Source organism: Oncorhynchus keta, chromosome 18 (genome assembly GCF_023373465.1).
Source record: "Oncorhynchus keta strain PuntledgeMale-10-30-2019 chromosome 18, Oket_V2, whole genome shotgun sequence".
NCBI lineage: Eukaryota > Metazoa > Chordata > Actinopteri > Salmoniformes > Salmonidae > Oncorhynchus > Oncorhynchus keta.
In genome coordinates this window covers 28,848,928-28,870,595 of record NC_068438.1, presented here as the reverse complement: position 1 = coordinate 28,870,595, position 21,668 = coordinate 28,848,928, and the positions used below count along the sequence as shown (strand labels likewise).

The window sequence follows — 21,668 nt, the reverse complement described above, 5'->3', positions numbered from 1 at the left end:
ATGATTACTCCTGGCTAGCGTTTCCACCCACTTAGCTTGAAGCTAGCCCGGCCAGAGCACCTGTGCTTACCACCGTAGCATACTCCTGGGCTACAATACCCGGGCCCACGACCGGTCTATCGATGTCACCGCATGAAGAGGAATAAACAGACTCACCCCATTGCGACGTCCCCCAAAGGCTAACTCTCTAGCCCTTGCTATCTCCTTGCTTGCTAACTCAGCCTGCTAACTGCTAGCTTGTTTAGCCCTGGTCCGCTAACTGCTACCTTGTTTACCCTGGCCTGCTAACTGTTAGCTTGTTAGCACAGGCCTGCTAACCGTCTGCATCGCCGCGTCCCAAACACTCACTGGACCCATATGTACTTTCTATCTCTTTCCGATTTTTAATTTGTTTATACATTCCGGAAACCTGCCTCACCCAATGTGATACGGAATCGCTATTTTTTATTTATTTTTAGAACACACTCAAGAACCTCCAGAAGCTAACCAGCTAACTAGCTACAAGCTATTTAGTCATTGTTAGTTTTTTAACCTGGATAGCACTCGCCAGTCCAGCTTCCCTGCCCCATCCACCGCTGCCCCCTGGACACTGATCACTTGGCTACATAGCTGATGCACGCTGGACTGTCCATTAATCACGGTACTCCATTCTGCTTGTTTGTTTTATCTGTCGGCCCCGTTGCCTAGTCAACGCCATTTTACCTGCTGTTGTTGTCCTAGCTGATTAGCTGTTGTTGTCTCACCTACTGTTTTAGCTAGCTTTCCCAATTCAACACCTGCGATTACTGTATGCCTCGCTGTGTCTCTCTCAAATGTCAATATGCCTTGTATACTGTTGCTCAGGTTAGTTATCATTGTTTTAGTTCACAATGGAGCCCCTAGTTCCACTCTTTATACCCCTGATACCTCCTTTGTCCCACCTCCCACACTTGCGGTGACCTCACCCATAACAACCAGCATGCCCAGAGATACAACCTCTCTCATCATCACCCAGTGCCTGGGCTTACCTCCGCTGTACCCGCACCCCACCATACCCCTGTCTGCGCATTATGCCCTGAATATATTCTACCATGCCCAGAAACCTGCTCCTCTTATTCTCTGTCCCCAACGCTCTAGGCGACCAGTTTTGATAGCCTTTAGCCGCACCCTCATACTACTCCTTCTCTGTTCCGCGGGTGATGTGGAGGTAAACCCAGGCCCTGCATGTCCCCAGGCACCCTCATTTGTTGACTTCTGTGATCAAAAAAGCCTTGGTTTCATGCATGTCAACATCAGAAGCCTCCTCCCTAAGTTTGTTTTACTCACTGCTTTAGCACACTCTGCTAACCCTGATGTCCTTGCCGTGTCTGAATCCTGGCTCAGGAAGGCCACCAACAATTCAGAGATTTCCATACCCAACTATAACATCTTCCGTCAAGATAGAACTGCTAAAGGGGGAGGAGTTGCAGTCTACTGCAGAGATAGCCTGCAAAGTAATGTCATACTTTCCAGGTCCATACCCAAACAGTTCGAACTACTAATTCTGAAAATTACTCTCTCCAGAAATAAGTCTCTCACTGTTGCCGCCTGCTACCGACCCCCCTCAGCTCCCAGCTGTGCCCTGGACACCATTTGTGAATTGATTGCCCCCCATCTAACTTCAGAGTTTGTTCTGTTAGGTGACCTAAACTGGGATATGCTTAACACCCCGGAAGTCCTACAATCTAAGCTAGATGCCCTCAATCTCACACAAATCATCAAGGAACCCACCAGGTACAACCCCAACTCTGTAAGCAAGGGCACCCTCAGACATCATCCTGACCAACTGGCCCTCCAAATACACCTCCGCTGTCTTCAACCAGGATCTCAGCGATCACTGCCTCATTGCCTGTATCCGCTACGGAGCCGCAGTCAAACGACCACCCCTCATCACTGTCAAACGCTCCCTAAAACACTTCTGTGAGCAGGCCTTTCTCATCGACCTGGCCCGGGTATCCTGGAAGGACATTGACCTCATCCCGCCAGTTGAGGATGCCTGGTCATTCTTTAAAAGTAACTTCCTCACCATTTTAGATAAGCATGCTCCGTTCAAAAAATGCAGAACTAAGAACAGATACAGCCCTTGGTTCACTCCAGACCTGACTGCCCTCGACCAGCACAAAAACATCCTGTGGCGGACAGCAATAGCATCGAATAGACCCCGCGATATGCAACTGTTCAGGGAAGTCAGGAACCAACACACACAGTCAGTCAGGAAGCTAAGGCCAGCTTCTTCAGGCAGAAGTTTGCATCCTGTAGCTCCAACTCCAAAAAGTTCTGGGACACTGAAGTCCATGGAGAACAAGAGCACCTCCTACCAGCTGCCCACTGCACTGAGGCTAGGTAACACGGTCACCACCGATAAATCCATGATTATCGAAAACTTCAACAAGCATTTCTCAACGGCTGGCCATGCCTTCCGCCTGGCTACTCCTACCTCGGCCAACAGCTCCGGCCCCCCCGCAGCTCCTCGCCCAAGCCTCTCCAGGTTCTCCTTTACCCAAATCCAGACAGCAGATGTTCTGAAAGAGCTGCAAAACCTGGACCCATATAAATCAGGTGGGCTTGACATTCTGGACCCTCTATTTCTGAAACTATCCGCCGCCATTGTCGCAACCCCTATGAGATCCCCAAGGATTGGAAAGCTGCCGCAGTCATCCCCCTCCTCAAAGTGGGAGACACCCTGGACCCAAACTGTTACAGACCTATATCCATCCTGCCCTGCCTATCTAAGGTCTTCGAAAGCCAAGTCAACAAACAGGTCACTGACCATCTCGAATCCCACCGTACCTTCTCCGCTGTGCAATCTGGTTTCCGAGCCGGTCACGGGTGCACCTCAGCCACACTCAAGGTACTAAACGATATCATAACTGCCATCGATAAGACAGTACTGTGCAGCCGTCTTCATCGACCTTGCCAAGGCTTTCGACTCTGTCAATCACCATAATCTTATCGGCAGACTCAGTAGCCTCGATTCTTCGGATGACTGCCTTGCCTGGTTCACCAATTACTTTGCAGACAGAGACAGTTCAGTGTGTCAAATTGGAGGGCATGCTGTCCGGTCCTCTGGCAGTCTCTATGGGGGTGCCACAGGGTTCAATTCTCGGGCCGACTCTTTTCTCTGTATATATCAATGATGTTGCTCTTGCTGCGGGCGATTCCCTGATCCACCTCTACGCAGACGACACCATTCTATATACTTTCGGCCCGTCATTGGACACTGTGCTATCTAACCTCCAAACGAGCTTCAATGCCATACAACACTCCTTCCGTGGCCTCCAACTGCTCTTAAACGCTAGTAAAACCAAATGCATGCTTTTCAACCGATCGCTGCCTGCACCCGCATGCCCGACGAGCATCACCACCCTGGATGGTTCCGACCTTGAATATGTGAACATCTATAAGTACCTAGGTGTCTGGCTTGACTGCAAACTCTCCTTCCAGACTCATATCAAACATCTCCAATCGAAAATCAAATCAAGAGTCGGCTTTCTATTCCGCAACAAAGCCTCCTTCACTCACGCCGCCAAGCTTACCCTAGTAAAACTGACTATCCTACCGATCCTCGACTTCGGCGATGTCATCTACAAAATTGCTTCCAACACTCTACTCAGCAAACTGGATGCAGTTTATCACAGTGCCATCCGTTTTGTCACTAAAGCACCTTATACCACCCACCACTGCGACTTGTATGCTCTAGTCGGCTGGCCCTCGCTACATATTCGTCGCCAGACCCACTGGCTCCAGGTCATCTACAAGTCCATGCGAGGTAAAGCTCCGCCTTATCTCAGTTCACTGGTCACGATGGCAACACCCATCCGTAGCACGCGCTCCAGCATGTGTATCTCACTGATCATCCCTAAAGCCAACACCTCATTTGGCCGCCTTTCGTTCCAGTACTCTGCTGCCTGTGACTGGAACGAATTGCAAAAATCGCTGAAGTTGGAGACTTATCTCCCTCACAAACTTCAAACATCAGCTATATGAGCAGCTAACCGATCGCTGCAGCTGTACATAATCTATTGGTAAATAGCCCACCCATTTTCAACTACCTCATCCCCACACTGTTTTTATTTATTTACTTTTCTGCTCTTTTGCACACCAATATCTCTACCTGTACATGACCATCTGATCATTTATCACTCCAGTGTTAATCTGCAAAATTGTAATTATTCGCCTACCTCCTCATGCCTTTTGCACACATTGTATATAGACTCCCCTTTTTTTCTACTGTGTTATTGACTTGTTAATTGTTTACTCCATGTGTAACTCTTGTCTGTTCACACTGCTATGCTTTATCTTGGCCAGGTCGCAGTTGCAAATGAGAACTTGTTCTCAACTAGCCTACCTGGTTAAATAAAGGTGAAATAAAAAATAAAATAAAAAGCATGTTGTAGTTACTTGAGGAAGAGCTGGGACTTGGCCTCCATCAGCTCCACCCCGTCTCCCTCCTCTGGCTGAAGAGGCAGGCCAGCTAACAGAGACACCACCGCTTCCATACTGGCTTGGTCCAGGTCTCTGGTCAGACACTTGATATCGTCATCAGCAGCCTGGTTGGAGGTGCCCATCACCCAGTCTGTCAGGTACTCCACCAGCTTGTTCCTGGCAGATATGGTGAGGGGTTGAATTAACAAAAATGAATGAGGTACCCATTGATTCTTGAAGAATATAACTTATAAATGTCTCATGAGCTGTCATACCCCATCAGAACTCAAAATATACACTTCTTTTACTCCAACGTTTATAAACTAAGTAAATGTAAACAAAACACTACATAGCCTCAACGCATTGTTAAAACTATCATTTTTATATCAGGTATGGTCATTCTATAGCTCTGTCTGTGAATTTGGGAGTGGTAATATTTCTCCAGACCAATCCAACTTTATTCAAATTGTTTGAACTACTGACTGAAGCTTTAAGTAGCATTTAGCTAGTTTGGCTAACGTTAAGCTAGAGTTTAGGTCTGTCCAGGAGGGAGTGCCGTCTCTGTCGCTCACCTGAACTTCATCTCCTGGCAGAAGGACAGGTCGTCTCGTCTCTCCATCATCACCTCCACCAGCTGGCACAGCTTGGTTTTCATCTGGATGGCATGCAACGTGTTGCCTAAGACACGCACGTACCTGGGGGGGTGAGATCAGACCGAATAAGGTCCTGAAGAGTGACAACTGATTACGTATTTCATAAGTTGTGAGTGTTTATCTCTCACCTGACCAGGTTGAGCATCATGGTCTCTATGCTGGCCTGTCCAAGGTGCTCTGAGCTGCCCTCAGCATGGTTATCCAGTATGTTCTTCATGATGGCAATGGTCTGCTCCACAAACTGTGTGTTAGTGTCATTGATGGGGACCTGCAAGGGCACAGAGACAAATTAATTAAATCAGTTTAAACTACTTTCCTGCTAATGTCAACAAATCAGCTTTATAATGAACTAATGAAATTCAACAACAGCAGCGCAGGCAGGGCTCTGTGATGCAATCAGCAAAAAAGTCACCATCCCCCTGTAAAACTCCCTAGAATGACATTCTACACTAATACAATTCAAATAATTGGTTAACGTGCCCCATCCTCCTCCGCAGCCCATCCACTCACCGGCCCCTGTGTGTCGAAGAAGCTTCCGATGCTGTTCCTTAGCTTGTTGAAGAGCATGTGGTACAGGACCGGGCTGAGCTCCAGCCCCAGCAGCTCCTTGACGTTGGTGCGGACGTGTAGACCCACCCTCTCATGACCACATACCAGCAGGACCAGCAGGCGGTCCAGGAACCTGCCCAGGGGGGTTTCAGTGGAGGAAGAGGAGGAGCAGGTGGCTGAGGCTCCAGCTGCAGCGTTGGAGACCTCACAGACGCCCACAGAGACCATAGAGTACTTGCGTTCGCTCATGGGGCCCATGGGGGGGCTGTAGGTGGTGGGGCCACAGGCCTTGCTGTGCTGGGACAGACACACCCCACCCAGAGCACACAGGAAGCCTGTCATGTTGATCCACTCCTGCAGGGGGAGACAAATGGGGTAGAGTTTGGAGCAATGGTCCCAATATTATTATTTTTTATTGACAGTGAAACACACCCAAATCCTAAAATGTAAGTGCTCTTACCTGACCATCCTCCACCTTGTTTTTGGGAAAGTTCAGAATCTGTTTGGTGTCCTGCTCCCATTTTGCATGCGTGTCCTCCCATGCCTGGGGTGAGACATGGAAACAAGAAGGGACAAGTCACTAATACTGGAAGGATGTAAGCAAGGATAAACTGTATTTTATGCTTCTTTATTCTTTCACACCTCAGTATTTCCTGCAGTGGGGTGCTCTATCCTTCTCAACAAGGCCATCACTCTCTTCTGCAGGGTGAAACGTCCTACCAAACAGAGAAACAAGTAGCGGAGTCACTGTCTGAAACCGTTGGTCTTTTTAGTGACTCTCAGAGCATGTTATAGTGGTGTTCAAAACAGTGTTTTTACTGACCGGTGGCCATTATGTTGCTGACGGAGGCGAACTCTGTGAAGGTGGCGTAGTTGGGCAGGATGATCTGGACGAGCACCTCGTCAGCGGAACAGCGGATGTCAGCCTCCTCACACAGGTGTCTGAAGCACGACATGGCCACTAGCACGGCCTCGATGTCAGGGCTCCACAGAAACATGTATAGACACACCTCCAGTTTGGTCTGGGCCTGTCTGCAGATAGGGATTCCACTGCCCTGCGTGGCACACTCCTGGGCGAGCAGAGAGGAGTTAGACACGTCCAACACACATTTAGACATGTCCAACACGTGTATTTGACTTGTATAACTGCAAAACACTCTGGACGGTTTTCCAGACCTAAGCTAGTCCTAGACTTAAACATTATTTTGAATGGAAATTCTCTATTGAAAGTGCTTTTTAGTTCAGAACTAGGCTTAATCTGCGTCTGGGAAACTAGCCCTCAATGGTTATTCTGATGTGAGGTTAGAGTCCCTGACCTCACCTTGTTCTTTAGGAGGAACTTGTTCCTGCAGATAAGGATCTCCCTCAGCCACTTCAACACCTCTGTACTGTTCACCATCTGGTGACCAATCAGCTTCTTGCAGATCAGGAAGACAACTAGGGAGCTGCAATGGGATAGGCCAGTGTTAGAGCCCAATGGAATCTCAACACACACCCCTAAAGACTGGGACTACTACTTAATCCATGACCAGTGTGTCTGTCTACATGGATTATCTCTGGACTGAAAAGCCCCCAGAACTAAACCATGTCCTTGTACCTGATGTCCCAGAAGGTTTCAATGGGGGCCTGAGGGTTCCACAGGTCAATAGTCTCAGGCAGGTGCAGCACCAGCAGAGCCTGGGCAGGGAGAGAGAGACAGATAGGGAGAAATATGCCTTACTTGAAGTTGATAATTCAATGCTAGGGAATAGAACTGAAGTGGACAGAATGAGAAAGAATAAAGAAGCAGAGTAGATGGAGTGAGAGTAAGGGAGAGAAGGAGTGTGAACTGACCTCCATGGCCTCCTGGGAAAGCTGGGATGTACTGACCAAGAGCACCAGCTGCACCAGGCCTGTGATCAGCTCTGCTGTGCTGCTCTGGGTCTCCTGAACCTGCTTCCCTGGGTTCTACAACACACACAATGTCAAACATGCATGTATGGGTGAACGCAAGGGCGGAGAGGAAATCGAACCACACACATAAGTGGAAGGGACGGTGATTAACTATTCAAACAGAACCAAGGGACATTGTCTCAGTATATACAGTGGAAGTCAGAAGTTTACATACACCTTAGCCAAGTACATTTAAACTCAGTTTTTCCTGACATTTAATCCTAGTAAAAAGTCCCTGTTTTAGGTCAGTTAGGATCACCACTTTATTCGGTCATTATGGCCAAACAGTTCTATTTTTGTTTCATCAGACCATAGGACATTTCTCCAAAAAGTACGATCTTCGTCTCCATGTGCAAACCGTAATCTGGCTTTTTTATGGCGGTTTTGGAGCAGTGGCTTCTTCCTTACCGAGTGGCCTTTCATGTTCTGTCAATATGGGACTCATTTTACTGTAGATATAGATACTTCTGCATCCGCTTCCTCCAGCATCTTCACAAGGTCCTTTGCTGTTGTTCTGGGATTGATTTTCAGTTTTCGCACCAAAGTACGTTCATCTCTAGGAGACAGAACGAGTCTCCTTCCTGAGCGGTATGACGGCTTCGTGGTCCCATGGTGTTTGTACTGTTTGTACAGATGAACGTGGTACCTTCAGGCATTTGGAAATTTCTCCCAAGGATGTACCAGACTTGTGGAGGTCTACAATTTTTTTCTGAGGTCTTGGCTGATTTCTTTTGATTTTCCCATGATGTCAAGCAAAGAGGCACTGAGTTTGAAGGTAGGCCTTGGAATATCAATTCAAATTTATTTCTATAGCCCTTCGTACATCAGCTGACATCTCAAAGTGCTGTACAGAAACCCAGCCTAAAACCACAAACCGCAAGCAATGCAGGTGTAGAAGCACGGTCATTGAGAGTATCTCTACCGCTCTTGCTGTCTCTATAGAGTTGAAAACAGCAGGTCTGGGACAGGTAGCACGTCCGGTGAACAGGTCAAGGTTCCATAGCCGCAGGCTCCATCCACCGGTACACCTCCAATTGACTCAAATGATATCAATTAGCCTCAGAAGCCATGATATAATTTTCTGGAATTTTCCAAGCTCTTTAAAAGGCACTGTCAACTTAGTGTGTGTAAACTTCTGACCCACTGGAATTGTGATACAGTGAATTATAAGTGAAATAATCTGTCTGTAAACAATTGTTGGAAAATGACGTGTGTCATGCACAAAGTAGATGTCTTAACCGACTTGCCAAAACCATAGTTGTTTAACAAGAAATTTGTGGAGTGGTTGAAAAACTAATTTTAATGACTCCAACCTAAGTGTATGTAAACCTCAGACTTCAACTGTATGTGGTGGTTGGTGTCAGACTTACGTGCAGCATGAGTTTGGGGTCAGCGTGGATGAGTTTGACCAGAGCGAGGAGGAGGCACTTGTGGCTGCGTGTATCCAGGTCTGTGGTTTTCTCTTTGAACTTAAGGCTGGTGGTCATTTTCTCTTTAAATGACAGAGTCTGTCAGAGAGAGAAGTTGTAAATTTAGGTGTAGCTAATACATACTTTTCCTAAGAGGTTCGCTTACACAGGAAAACAAAAGGTGTTTCAAACGATTGGTGTGAAAGTGAGTGTGAATGTGCGCGTGTGTGTAGTCCCTTTCTCACCGACGTCATGCGCAGTGGGGCATGTGTGTGAAGGCCTTGCATCACTCGGCTCAGAGTGTCTGAGAACATTAGTCGCAGCTCTCCAGAGTAGCAGTACACTGCATCAATCTTAGGCCACCAGTCCAGATCAGACTAAAGGATGAAGAAGATAGAAGATCATTAATATTGCACTGCTGTGGGAAAGGCCAATGAGAACAGCACTGTCCTATCAAATGTACTTCGACTGAACTTGGTAGGAAGTAGTAGTGGAGACGGTGCAAACTTACATTGGTGATGATTCTGTGCAGGGAGTTGACCAGGACAAAGTGAAAGGTAGAGGGGGAGGCGGAGGCCAAACAGACCTGAAGAGATTGTCTTTATTAATGTTTCGTCAAAAAAGCCGCTTTGACACAGAGGTATCATTCAGACATGGTCTGCACATTTTCTGCCAATGCGCTGAGCAGACTGACTGACCTTAAAGTGCTGATTGTTGTGAGGGTTGATACGGAAACAGGAGACGAAGCAGTCGATCATGAGGTCCACGTCTGCGTTCTGGCTGCCTGCCCCGCGAGAGAAGGACTTGGTGGGGTTGAAGAGCAGGGCCTGATGGGATAGATAAGTGTCTGTATGTGACCGTCTGCAATATTCCAAATGAACCAATTTCCCAATTAACCCTTACGCAAGGGGCTTTGTGAAGGTCTGAAAGGATTGGATAGGTATTAGCAAAATGGTCATAGCTCCATAGCGGTAGCACTAGCACAAAAGTTGCACTATAAAAGTCTAAGGGGTAGCCATAGGCATATCAATCATTGTTTACCGTTCAGGACGTTGTAGATAGAAATGTTCTATATAGAAAGGACATTGTCAATTTTACTCCACGACTGGAATGACGAACATAAAACCCAGACACCACTGCTGTAGTGTTCCCTAGCCCCCAGAGGGCGACAGAGTGTTTTGTTTATCTGACCTTGAGGTCCACCACGATGGACTGCACCAGGAGGAACATGCCTGAGTGGTCCTCCCGGTTGATGTAGGTGGAGGCCTTGCACAGTTTGACACAGGCGATGGCTGCACTCTCTGTTAGTTGCTTGCTGCCCCCCTGGCCTGCTAGAGCCTTCCTCAAGCTCTCCAGGAACAGCTTCTGTAACGAGATAGTTGCTCTCTCTATCAACCACACTACCTATTTAATCCCAGTGTGTGTGTGTGCGCACTCATCTCACCTTGTTGGCCTTGCTCTCCTCCACCACTTCTCGAGAGATGATGTGTGTGATCTCGGGACAGAGGATGAGGAGGATGATCTGTAGAGGCCACACCACTGCCTTCCTCTTGGCACTCTCAGCAAAGCTGTCCACCAGGTCAAACAGCCTCTCCGCAGCATCTAAAGGGCGTGCCAGAGAGACGAGTGAGATAGCCCTTAACTCATCATACTTCTTATTTATCGTCCTGATCTGTTCCCTACAGTCCCTTTGAGACTGAAGATTTCACATAAAAAAAAAGTAAAATGAAAAGTGCATGTAATGATAGCATCTGCATTGTGTTCCAGTCCAATACAAGGCACTTGAGAATACTGACCTGCCATGTCTGTCTGTGGTCTCTGGTAGAGCATGGTAAATTCATCAGGGTAGTTCTCTACCCAGTTCCAAAAGGCCTGGGGAGGAACACAAATATTTAGAACTGTCCTCTCTAGAATGGGACAGTAGCTATGTTTCCATTAACTTTTCCAGTGATTTATTGGCGACATTTAGAACATTTGAATAGAAAATCATTTTTATACATTTGCAAAAAAAAATTAGAATAAAGGCTGTAATGTAACAAAATGTTGGAAAAGTCCAGGGGGCTGAATACTTTCCGAAGCCACAGATCAATTGCCTGCTACGGTGCATTTCCATCCAACTGTCTTGTGTCGATAAAAACAGCTGAACGTAATGACGTCACACCAACAAACTGAAGACGTTTTCACAAAAACCTAGTGTTGAATAAACATGAAGGAGTTGAAGTGTTTCCATTATCCATTTAGGCAAATTGCACATGAATAAAATGGCGACAGCCTAGATTCCCTCCCAGCCATCTGTCTCATGTCTCAGGTAGCCCACAAAGGCCAGCATGGATAGAGCGCAAGAATTTACTAATCTGCCATAGTCTAATAATTCCTATGTGCCAATTTATTGTCATGGTGAACCTTGCACTGCAGTTGATCTGAAATAATGGGATCGTAAAACTTGTATAGTGCTCTGAGTACCGTCAACACTATTCGGCAATCAACATTTATTTGAAAAACATTGCTTCTATCATCATTTGTAGCAATAAAGAACGTTTAAAAAATGGTGTCAATCTTTAGAGCATTTTTCCTATAGCTGCCATTTCATTACACATTTCAATGTTTTTTCCAATAAACCTGCATCAATGGAAACCTGCATCAATGGAAACCTGCATCAATGGAAACCTGCAACCTGTGATGTCCTCAAAGTGGAAAATTGTATTTTAAACATTTCACCAGCAGCCAAGAGGTGGCAGTAGTGAATACCATGAATAATACACTACATGTTCAATGGTATGTGGACACCTGCTCGTCAAACATCCCATTCTAAAATCATGGGCATTAATAAGGAGTTGGTCCCCCTTTGCTACAATAACAGCCTCCACTCTACTGGGAAGGCTTTCCACTAGATGTTCAAACACTGCTGCGGAAACTTGATTCCATTCAGCTGCAAGAGCATTAGTGAGGTTGGGCACTGATGTTGTGCGATTAGGCCTGGCGCGCAGTCGGCGTTCCAATTCATCCCAAAGGTGTTCGATGGGGTTGAGGTCAGGGCTCTGTGCAGGCCAGTCAAGATCTACCACACCGGTCTCAACAAACCATTTCTGTATGGACCTTGCTTTGTGCATGGGGGCATTGTCATGCTGAAACAGGAAAGGGCCTTCTCCAAACTGTTGCCACAAAGTTGTAAGCACAGAATCGCCTAGAATGTCATTGTAAGCTGTAGAGTTTAGATTTCCCTTCACTGGAACTAAGGGGCCTAGCCTGAACCATGAAAAACAGCCACAGACCATTGTTCCTCCTCCACCAAACTGTACACTTGACACTACGCATTGAGGCAGGTAGCATTTTCCTGGCATCCACATGCAGATTTGTCAGTCGGACTGCCAGATGGTGAACCGTGATTCATCACTCCGGAGAACACGTTTCCACTGCTCCAGAGTCCAATGGTGATGAGCTTTACACCACTTCAGCCGACGCTTGCCAGTGTGCATGGTGATCTTAGGCTTGTGTGCGTCTGCTCGGCCCAACATCAGTTTTTGTGCTGACGTTGCTTCCAGAGGCAGTTTGGAACTCGGTAGTGAGTATTGCAACCAAAAACAGGCAAGTACACTACGCACTTCAGCACTCAGTGGTCCCATTCTGTGAGCTTGTGGCCCATCACTTCACGGCTCACCGGTCAGCAACTGGTGTGGCTGAAATTGCCAAAACCACTCATTTGAAGGGGTGTCCACATACCTTTGGCCATGTAGTATATAATAATACACCAACTTCATAAACACAAAACAGCAGCACTGAATATAGATATATTGGTGCACAAACCTTTTCCAAACTGTTAATGACGGCAAGTTGGGCAGGTTTCTTCAGGGCTTTGAATTTTAATACCGTTTCTGAGAGGATGTAGTAAAAAGTAATAGAGTATTAGCAAAAAACTATTTAAAAACGAGTATGACAAACAAGGAATTGAGTGAGTGTGTAGCTACCTTGGAGCAGTCTTTTAAGTTTGGAGCAGTCCACGTTGATGTACTGCATGAGCTCTATATCGTGCACATCCACAGTGTCTTCTGAGCAGACTGTCAGCTCCTGCAACCTGAGGGAGAACACAATGGATAAGGACTCTCAGACACTGCCATAGAACAAGTTCGTCCAGTCAAACATGACATGCAGAGATATAATTCTACCAGTTTCTCAGGAGAAAGGAGGGAAAGAAGAGGGGGTGGAAGAGAGGGAAAAGAGGACAGCCTTGTAGAGGTTGCCTTTTTGACATCATCACCTCATCCTTCAAGACAGGAAACTGACATGAGTGTATCAATGACGTGAAACTTTCTGAGTCTACAGTAAACATGTCCCCCATGGATGATGTATTGCTCCTTGTGTCAATTAGAGACAATTATTACAAAGTATGTTGTGTGGAAAGACATGTAATTTGTAAGTACCAAAATTATATAGGTTGTTATGGGAACCTAGTTGCTCATGAGGGGCTGCATATATGAACCACATTTCATGACAATAGTGCAAACGGGACTGGAGATATGATTGTTCAAAGTTTGGAATTTCAGTTGATTACTATAGCACCCCCTTTGAGACAATCCACATAAATCTCTATGGGAAGATGGGTGAATGATACACGTTTCTTCAAAAATCAGGCCAGTGCTGTCTTGAGACATCACGTGTGATGAAGGTACAACTGTACGAATGTACTAACGGATGGAGACCTATCAAGTCCCGTCTCCAATTTACAATGGCGCGATGTGCGGCATATGGATGCAACAAGCGCCAATTCAAAACATGTGGAAAGACATTTAGTTTGCAAGTTCCTGAAATGATATTGGTTGTTATGGGAAATGTGTTTCTAATGAGGAAATGCATGCATATAAAAAACAATGACATGACTGTAGCTCAAACGGGGCAGGAGATATGCTTGTTCATAATTTGGAATTTCAGTTGAATACTATAGCACCCCCTTTAGCCAATCAGTGTAATTTTGTAAATGTTGTATCTCTATGGCAAGACGCGTTATTAATCCAAGTTCAGTAAAAATCGGGCCAGCACTGTCTGAGATATCGCATGTGACAAACATACTAACGGACAGAGGCAGATCCACAGTCCCCTTCCCGATTTCATTGTGGGGGACAATTAACCTAATAGAGGTAACAGGATTCCCTGTTTTATTGTTCATCTGAACATTCTGTAACGTTGCACCATCCTGAACATCCTGGGTGGGGAGGGAGGGATTTCCGTCATGACTGGGTTAACAGTTCATTCACAGTGACATTGTCCATGGCTGGCTGTTTAACTGAAGTGCTGAGGTATGCAAACAAGGCATATGGCATAAGTAGAAAGGGTACCCAAACAGTCACCTCATCATTACTTCTGAAGACATAACTTCATTTGAAATATTTGTAATATTACACTTTTGGGAAAATCAGGTCTGGTGGAAGTTTTTGAAGACACAAATGCATTTTTCCACAAAAGATAATGTAGGTCAGTTGCCATTGACCTTGGAAGAACAACAAGGTGGGCAGGCTATTATTCCAGCCCTGTACTAACACATCTGATCAACTGCTCATCAACACAGTGATAGTGACAGTGAATTAATTAGCCAACACAGTCTGCAGTTCCTCAGGATCAGGGTTACCTGGTGGAGATGCGGCTGAAAACAGCGTTGAAGTTGTTGCAGCTGAGGGAGAAGAGGACCCCTGAGGCGGAGGCACGGAGCTCAGCAGCGTGCTGGTGGCCCTCGCGGTACGTGTGGATGAAGTGACAGATCTCTGGCAGCAGCTGCTTCACCAGCATGGTCTCGTCCAGACGCAGGCAGTCCTTTGATTGCTGGGAGGATTTTATTTGATTTATTAGGATCCCCGTTAGCCGATGTCAGCTAGTCTTACAGGGGTCCAACACATAACGAAAAATAATTTACAGACAAAAGACTTTACAATTTACATACATTTAAAAACAGTAACATGTAGTGTGTGTGTGCATCTATCAGTTCCACGTACATGTCAGTACATACACACAAGAGGAATACAGAAAAAAAGAGAGAGAAGACATGAGAGGATAGGGTGTGTGTAAGCTGGCGTCTCCAGGTTCTCTGAGAAAACAATGAGTGCTTTTCAGGTTATCAGTGGCAACTTCTCACATATTTTGGATTCATACAGCTGGACATGAAATACACTTATGTGGGTTAAGTGCCTTGCTCAGTGGCACAAACACAGCATGTCCCTACCTGGGATTCACCAGTGCTCCCGTTGGCTAATTCCCAAAACTACACGAGTCAAACTGGCAGCCTCATACCAGGACAGACTGCATACAACTGCATTCCAAACCTGTAGCTCACCCATATGTAGGAAAATAAGGCTACTACTATACTTAAACATTTGTAACATAAAAACTCTAATTCTAACAAGAATTCCATAGCGTCCATGAGGGGAGCAGCTGGCTTCCGTCTGACGACATGCCCTAATGAAAAACCTATACAGGAAACTCTCAGCGATCCCATTGGAGGCTGTGAAAGCACTAACTCAAGTTGAGGAAACACCTGGAAATGTAATCTTCTGCTGCAGGGTTGCAGAACTGAGGCACCTATTTCAGAAGTGAAGAGAACGCACGAGTGAAGAAAGGGGTTTAAGTGTAGGTCTATGTGTCTGGAAAAAGCAGAGAGAGAGAACAGGGGCATCCATGATCCATTGAACCAATGTAATACTGCCGTTGTGTTGGGATACTTAAAGCGTTTTAGAATATTGGTGCAATATTTTGAGGCCAATGCTCTTGACTGGCAATGTTCAATTAAATTCAGTCAACAGAAAACTGTTTGAGTTGGGGGAGGCCATAGGACTAATATGGGACAGGCTAGGGAAAAACAAAAATGGGGAAATGTTTATACACAACAAACACACAGAAGCAAGTGTAGGGGGTTGGTTAGCAGACCAACTAAATGGTGACTTAATAAGGTATACAGTAGATGCAGACTGTAAAGGTTTTCCTCACCGATGCCAGGCACTTCTCCAGTGTGTCCAGGATAATCAGCTGGGAGAGGTAGAGGTTCTTCTCAGCAGCTTCCCCGAATATCCGCTGGAGAGAGGAGGGGAGGGTACAGGACAGGTTACAGACACAGAGGACACAGTGATTTGGCAAACACCACTTCCAGCCCTTAGCATGCATCCTAAACTTGAGTTGACTGAGTTTTGACTCAATACACGCCTTCCAGGAGGTAGAGTTGATTAGATGCAACGTGGTGATCCCCATAGCTAAAAGAGACACGTTAAAAAACGCCACTTACCATGTTGTTCACATTTTTTAGTATGTTCGTGAGGCCACTGATGACGTGGGAGAACTTGTACTTAGAGATGTTGATGAGACATTCCTTGTTGTGCTCTGTGCTGACTTTGGTGTGGTTGTTCTGATGTCCCGTTTTAACAGGAAGCTAAGGAGAAAGAGAAAAAAGCATGTGTCATCCTAAAGTCACAGGGGAATCTAGCCACGGGTGAAGGTATTATACAGTGGACAATGTATGCAGCAGGTTTGAACAAGTCTAATAGAATTACACAAAGCCGGCCTCCCCAGTGGCACAGCAGTCTAAGGCACTGCACCACAGTGCTTGAGGCGTCACTACAGACCCGAGGTTGTCCGGGTCAGGGGAGGGTTTGGCAGGACGGGATGTCCTTGTCCCATCACTATCCAGCGGCTCCTTGTGGCGGGCCGGGCGCATGCACGCCGACTTCGGTCACCAGTTGAACTGTGTTTTCTCCGTCACATTGGTGTGGTTTGCTTCCGGGTTAAGTGAGCAGTGTGTCAAGAAGCAGTGCAGCTTGACAGGGTCGTGTTTCGGAGGATGCATGGCTCTCGACCTTCGCTTCTCCAGAGTCTGTACAGGAATTGCAGCGATGGGACAAGACTAACTTCCAATTGGATATCACGAAATTGGTGAGGAAAAGGGGGTATGTTTGGACACACCTACTCATTCAAGGGTTTTTCTTTATTTTTAATATTTTCTACATTGTAGAATAATAATGAAGACATCAAAACTATGAAATAAAACACATGGAATCATGTAGTAACCTCAAAAAGTTAACAACTCAAAATATGTTTTATATTTGAGATTCTTCAAAGTAGCCACACTTTGCCTTGATGACAGCGTCGCACACTCTTGTCATTCTCTAAAACAAGCTTCACCTGGAATTATTTTCCAACAGTCTTGAAGGAGTTCCCACATATGCTGAGCACTTGTTGGCTGCTTTTCCTTCACTCTGCAGTCCAACTCATCCCAAACCATCTCAATTGGGTTGAGGTCAGGTGATTGTGGAGGCAAGGTCATCTGATGCAGCACTCCATCACTCTCCTTCTGGTCAAATTGCCCTTACACAGCCTGGAGGTGTGTTGGGTCATTGTCCTATTGAACAACAAAAGACAGTTCCACTAAGCACAAACCAGATGGGATGGCTTATCGCTGCAGAATGCTGGGGTAGCCATGCTGGTTAAGTGTGCTTTGAATTCTAGATAAAAATCACTGACGGTGTCACCAGCAAAGCACACCCACACCATCACACCTCCTCCATGCTTCATGGTGGGAACCACACATGCCAAGATCATCCGTTCACCTACTCTGCGTCTCACAAAGACCCGGCAGTTGTAAACAAAGAGCTTGTGTTTCTTGGCCCAAGCAAGTCTCTTCTTATTGGTATCATTTAGTCGTGGTTTCTTTGCAGCAATTCGACCATGAAGGCCTGATTCATGCAGTCTCCTCTGAACTAGAGGTCGACCGATTAATCGGAATAGCCGATTAATTAGGGCCGATTATAAGTTTTCGCTTAAAGTTAGAGAGGGAGATATAAGATTCCAGCTTCAGTGATTTTTGCAATTCGTTCCAGTCATTGGCAGCAGAGAACTGGAAGGAAGGCGGCCAAATGAGGTGTTGGCTTTGGGGATGACCAGTGAAATACACCTGATGGAGCGCATGCTACGGGTGGGTGTTGCTATCGTGAGCAGTGAGCTGAGATAAGGCAGGGCTTTACCTAGCAAAGGCTTATAGATGACCTGGAGCCAGTGGGTTTGGCAACGAATACGTAGCGAGGACCAACCAATGAGAGCAACAGGTCGCAGTGGTGGGTAGTATATGGGGTTTTGGTGACAAAACGGATGGCACTGTGATATACTACATCCAGTTTGCTGAGTAGAGTGTTGGAGGCTATTTTGTAATGACATCACCGAAGTCAAGGATCGGTAGGATAGTCCGTTTTACAACGGTATGTTAGGCAGCATGAGTGAAGGAGGCTTTGTTGCGAAATAGGAAGCAGATTCTAGATTTAATTTTGGATTGGAGATGCTTAATGTGAGTCTGGAAGGAGAGTTTACAGTCTGTCCAGACACCTAGGTATTTATAGTTGTCCACATATTCTAAGTCAGAACTGTCCAGAGTAGTGATGCTAGTCGGGCGGGCGGGTGCAGGCAGCGATCGGTTGATGAGCATACATTTAGTTTTACTAGCATTTAAGACCAGTTGAAGGCCGCGGAAGGAGTGTTGTATGGCGTTGAAGCTCTTTTGGAGGTTTGTTAACAGTGTCCAAAGAAAGGTCAGATGTATACAGAATGGTGTCGTCTGCGTAAAGGTGGATCAAAGAATCACCCACAGCAAGAGTGACATCATTGACATAGAAAAAAACTTGGCCCGAAAATTTAACCCTGTGGCACCCCCATAGAGACTGCCATAGTTCCGGACAAAGGGCCCTCCGATTTGACACACTGAACTCTGAGAAGTAGTTGGCGAAACAGGCAAGGCGGTCATTTGAGAAGCCAAGGCTATTGAATCTGCCGATAAGAATACGGTGATTGACAGAGTCGAAAGCCTTGGCCAGGTCGATGAAGACGGCTGCACAGTATTGTCTCTTATTGATGGCGGTTATGATACCGTTTAGGACGTTGGGTGCACCTCAGCCACGCTCTCGACCAGCTCAGAAACCGGATTGCATAGCGGAGAAGGTACGGTGGGATTCGAAATGGTCGGTGATCTGTTTGTTCACTTGGCTTTCGAAGACTTTAGAAAGGCATGGATATAGGTCTATAACAGTTTGGGTCTAGAGTGTCTTCCCCTTTGAAGAGGGGGATGACAGCAGTCACTTTCCAATATTGAGGAATCTCAGATGATACGAAAGAGGTTGAAGTTTGAGGTTGGCGGCGGATACTTTTCGGAATAGAGGGTCCAGATTGTCCAGCCCAGCTGATTTGTACGGATCCAGATTTTGCAGCTCTTTCAGAACATCAGCTGTCTGGATTTGGGTGAAGGAGAAGCGAGGGGTTTGGGCCAGTTCCTGCGGGGGGTGCAGAGCTGTTGGCTAGGGTAGCCAGGTGGAAAGTATGGCCAGCCGTAGAGAAATGCTTATTGAAATTCTCGATTATCGTGGATTTATCAGTGGTGACAGTGTTTCCTAGCCTCAGTGCAGTGGGCAACTGGGAGGAGGTGCTCTTATTCTCCATGGACTTTACAGTGTCCCAAAACGTTTTGGAACTAGCCTAACTAACTAACTGTGTGAGTATTTTGGTTCCTGATTTCCCTGAAAAGTTGCATATCGCGCGGACTATCCGATGCCAGTGCAGGACGCCACAGGATGTTTCTGTGCTGGTCAAGGGCAGTCAAATCTGGAGTGAACTAATGGCTATATCTGTTATTAGTTCTAAATTTGAAGGGGCATGCTTATTTAAGATGACTACCTCTACTGACGGGACAAGTCGTGATGGAATGGCGGGGCTCCGTGTCGACAAAGGGTCCAGGCCAATTGGCAAGAGAGGTATTGTAGTTGGTGTACTTCGTTTACTAGCCGGGAGATGGGCCTAGCTCGAGGCTAACTGGTGCATGCTTCTGGACAATAGTTACTCGGTATGAATGAACACTTATATTAACTAAATATAATACATCAATAAAAATCTATTTAGCCTCAAATAAAGAATAAACATGTTCATAGACTTACTTATAACATAATAACACACAGAAATACGAGCCTGAGGTCAAATCCAGAAACTATCACCTCGAAAACAAAACGTTTATTCGGTTCCGTATTTTATCTAACGGGTGGCATCCATACGTCTAAATATTCTTGTTACATTGCACAACCTTCAATGTTATGTCATAATTACGCACAATTCTGGCAAATTAGTTCGCAATGAGCCAGGCTGCCCAAACTATTGCATATACCCTGACTCTGTGTGCAATGAACACAAGAGAAGTGACACAATTTCACCTGGTTAATATTGCCTGCTAACCTGGATTTCTTTTAGCTAAATATGCAGGTTTAGAAATATATACTTCTGTGTATTGATTTTAAGAAAGGCATCGTGTTTATGGTTAGGCACAGTCGTGCAACGATTGTGCTTTCTTCGCAAATGCGCTTTTGTTAAATCATCCCCCAGCGTTGCATCGATTATATGCAACGCAGGACAATGCTAGGACTGCTTACTAGCTGGATCCTGTCTACCACTGGGGCCCCTCAGGGAGAAACTTTGGCCTGGGAATGAAAGTCCCAAGATAGGGGGTAGGAGAATAGTCAGGCGTCTGAACTTCAGCCCACAGTCCAATCCCTGCTTCATATCTTTCTGGGCTGATGCTGTGATGACCAATACTACTAGGTTGAGATTAATATTTCTCATTAATCTCGTACATCACATTGGCATCCACCAACCTCTCTCTTCCTCTCCGTGGTAGCTTTTTGACATACATTTTTTGGGTTGTAATGCAGGATTCTGAAGTTACATACAACTGTGACTTATTGTAGACTTATTGTAGACTTATTGTTCAGAATACTTTCATTGTTTCTGGACACTGGGTAGGTTTTTGGGCAAAATAAGCAAGGTTCACACAGAAACTATGATTCTGACTATGAAATCCACCCTGATAAAGCCAACACATGCAATCCTATGACTTAGAGGCTTCTAAATGGTCTTAACAACACGAGGCGGATTTAATCCCTTATTACACTTTCATCAAACTGTATTAAGCAGAGCAGAGCTGCTAAGCCTGAGTACAATCACCATCTGAGTACAATAACCACTCTGTGCTACAGAATCCCTCCATAACCTCTGAAACCCGAGGCCCAGATCCTACCCAAACTGCACAAAAAGTGCTGATATTCCATTTCAAAAGTCTGTACTGGAGTTGAGGGCAGTTGCACAGTGTTGCATGGCACTTAAGCATGTTTAGGTTAAATACAAACCACTGCATAGCGCAAACCCTTTTAAAGTTTATTTGTAAAACAGCTTTCACACAAAGGAGTTTAAAGAAGGTGACGAGTTTCTGGCAGCACTGCTTGCACTGCAGCAAGAACCATTTGTTCCAGTCCCTTTGGAGGTGGTCTTTGACAACCAAAACAGACAAAGCTTAGTTTGGATAAAATTGAGACCCAGAGCTGATTTACAGACATACCAGCTCTCAAGCAACAACAAACTCTCCAACAAATCAGCTGGAGCATTTTAAAATGTTGATCTTACAATTTGAGAAGCAAGCTTCCAGAAAATTGGAACGGAAATGGCGCCACACCAAACTGGAAGTCTTCCGACTAGCTTGGAAGGACGGTACCGTGCAGTACCGAAGAGCCCTTACTGCTGCTCGATCGTCCTATTTTTCTAACTTAATTGAGGAAAATAAGAACAATCCGAAATTCCTTTTTGATACTGTGGCAAAGCTAACTAAAAAGCAGCATTCCCCAAGAGAGGA

General features: G+C 45.8%; 1 protein-coding gene across 5 annotated transcripts in view; it reads right to left on the bottom strand.

The window, feature by feature from the left end:
- The window catches only part of LOC118375292 (neurofibromin-like), a 120,934-nt gene that overhangs the window by 93,675 nt on the left and 5,591 nt on the right, over positions 1-21,668 (bottom strand). For 2 of the 5 annotated variants that reach the window (XM_052467799.1, XM_052467803.1), the window contains exons 2-23: positions 16,248-16,391; positions 15,956-16,039; positions 14,607-14,797; positions 12,952-13,058; positions 12,791-12,858; positions 10,783-10,858; positions 10,431-10,588; positions 10,178-10,351; positions 9,685-9,813; positions 9,498-9,572; positions 9,232-9,363; positions 8,948-9,085; positions 7,479-7,592; positions 7,243-7,322; positions 6,967-7,090; positions 6,469-6,715; positions 6,288-6,361; positions 6,106-6,189; positions 5,607-5,999; positions 5,225-5,364; positions 5,016-5,138; positions 4,420-4,620 (exon numbers count right to left, since the gene is read on the bottom strand). In XM_052467799.1, the coding sequence (XP_052323759.1) occupies positions 4,420-4,620; positions 5,016-5,138; positions 5,225-5,364; positions 5,607-5,999; positions 6,106-6,189; positions 6,288-6,361; positions 6,469-6,715; positions 6,967-7,090; positions 7,243-7,322; positions 7,479-7,592; positions 8,948-9,085; positions 9,232-9,363; positions 9,498-9,572; positions 9,685-9,813; positions 10,178-10,351; positions 10,431-10,588; positions 10,783-10,858; positions 12,791-12,858; positions 12,952-13,058; positions 14,607-14,797; positions 15,956-16,039; positions 16,248-16,391 (3,056 nt within the window). Of the gene's footprint in view, positions 1-4,419; positions 4,621-5,015; positions 5,139-5,224; positions 5,365-5,606; positions 6,000-6,105; positions 6,193-6,287; positions 6,362-6,468; positions 6,716-6,966; positions 7,091-7,242; positions 7,323-7,478; positions 7,593-8,947; positions 9,086-9,231; positions 9,364-9,497; positions 9,573-9,684; positions 9,814-10,177; positions 10,352-10,430; positions 10,589-10,782; positions 10,859-12,790; positions 12,859-12,951; positions 13,059-14,606; positions 14,798-15,955; positions 16,040-16,247; positions 16,392-21,668 lie in introns of those variants that run through there. The other 3 variants (XM_052467801.1, XM_052467800.1, XM_052467802.1) reach the window with 3 other exon arrangements.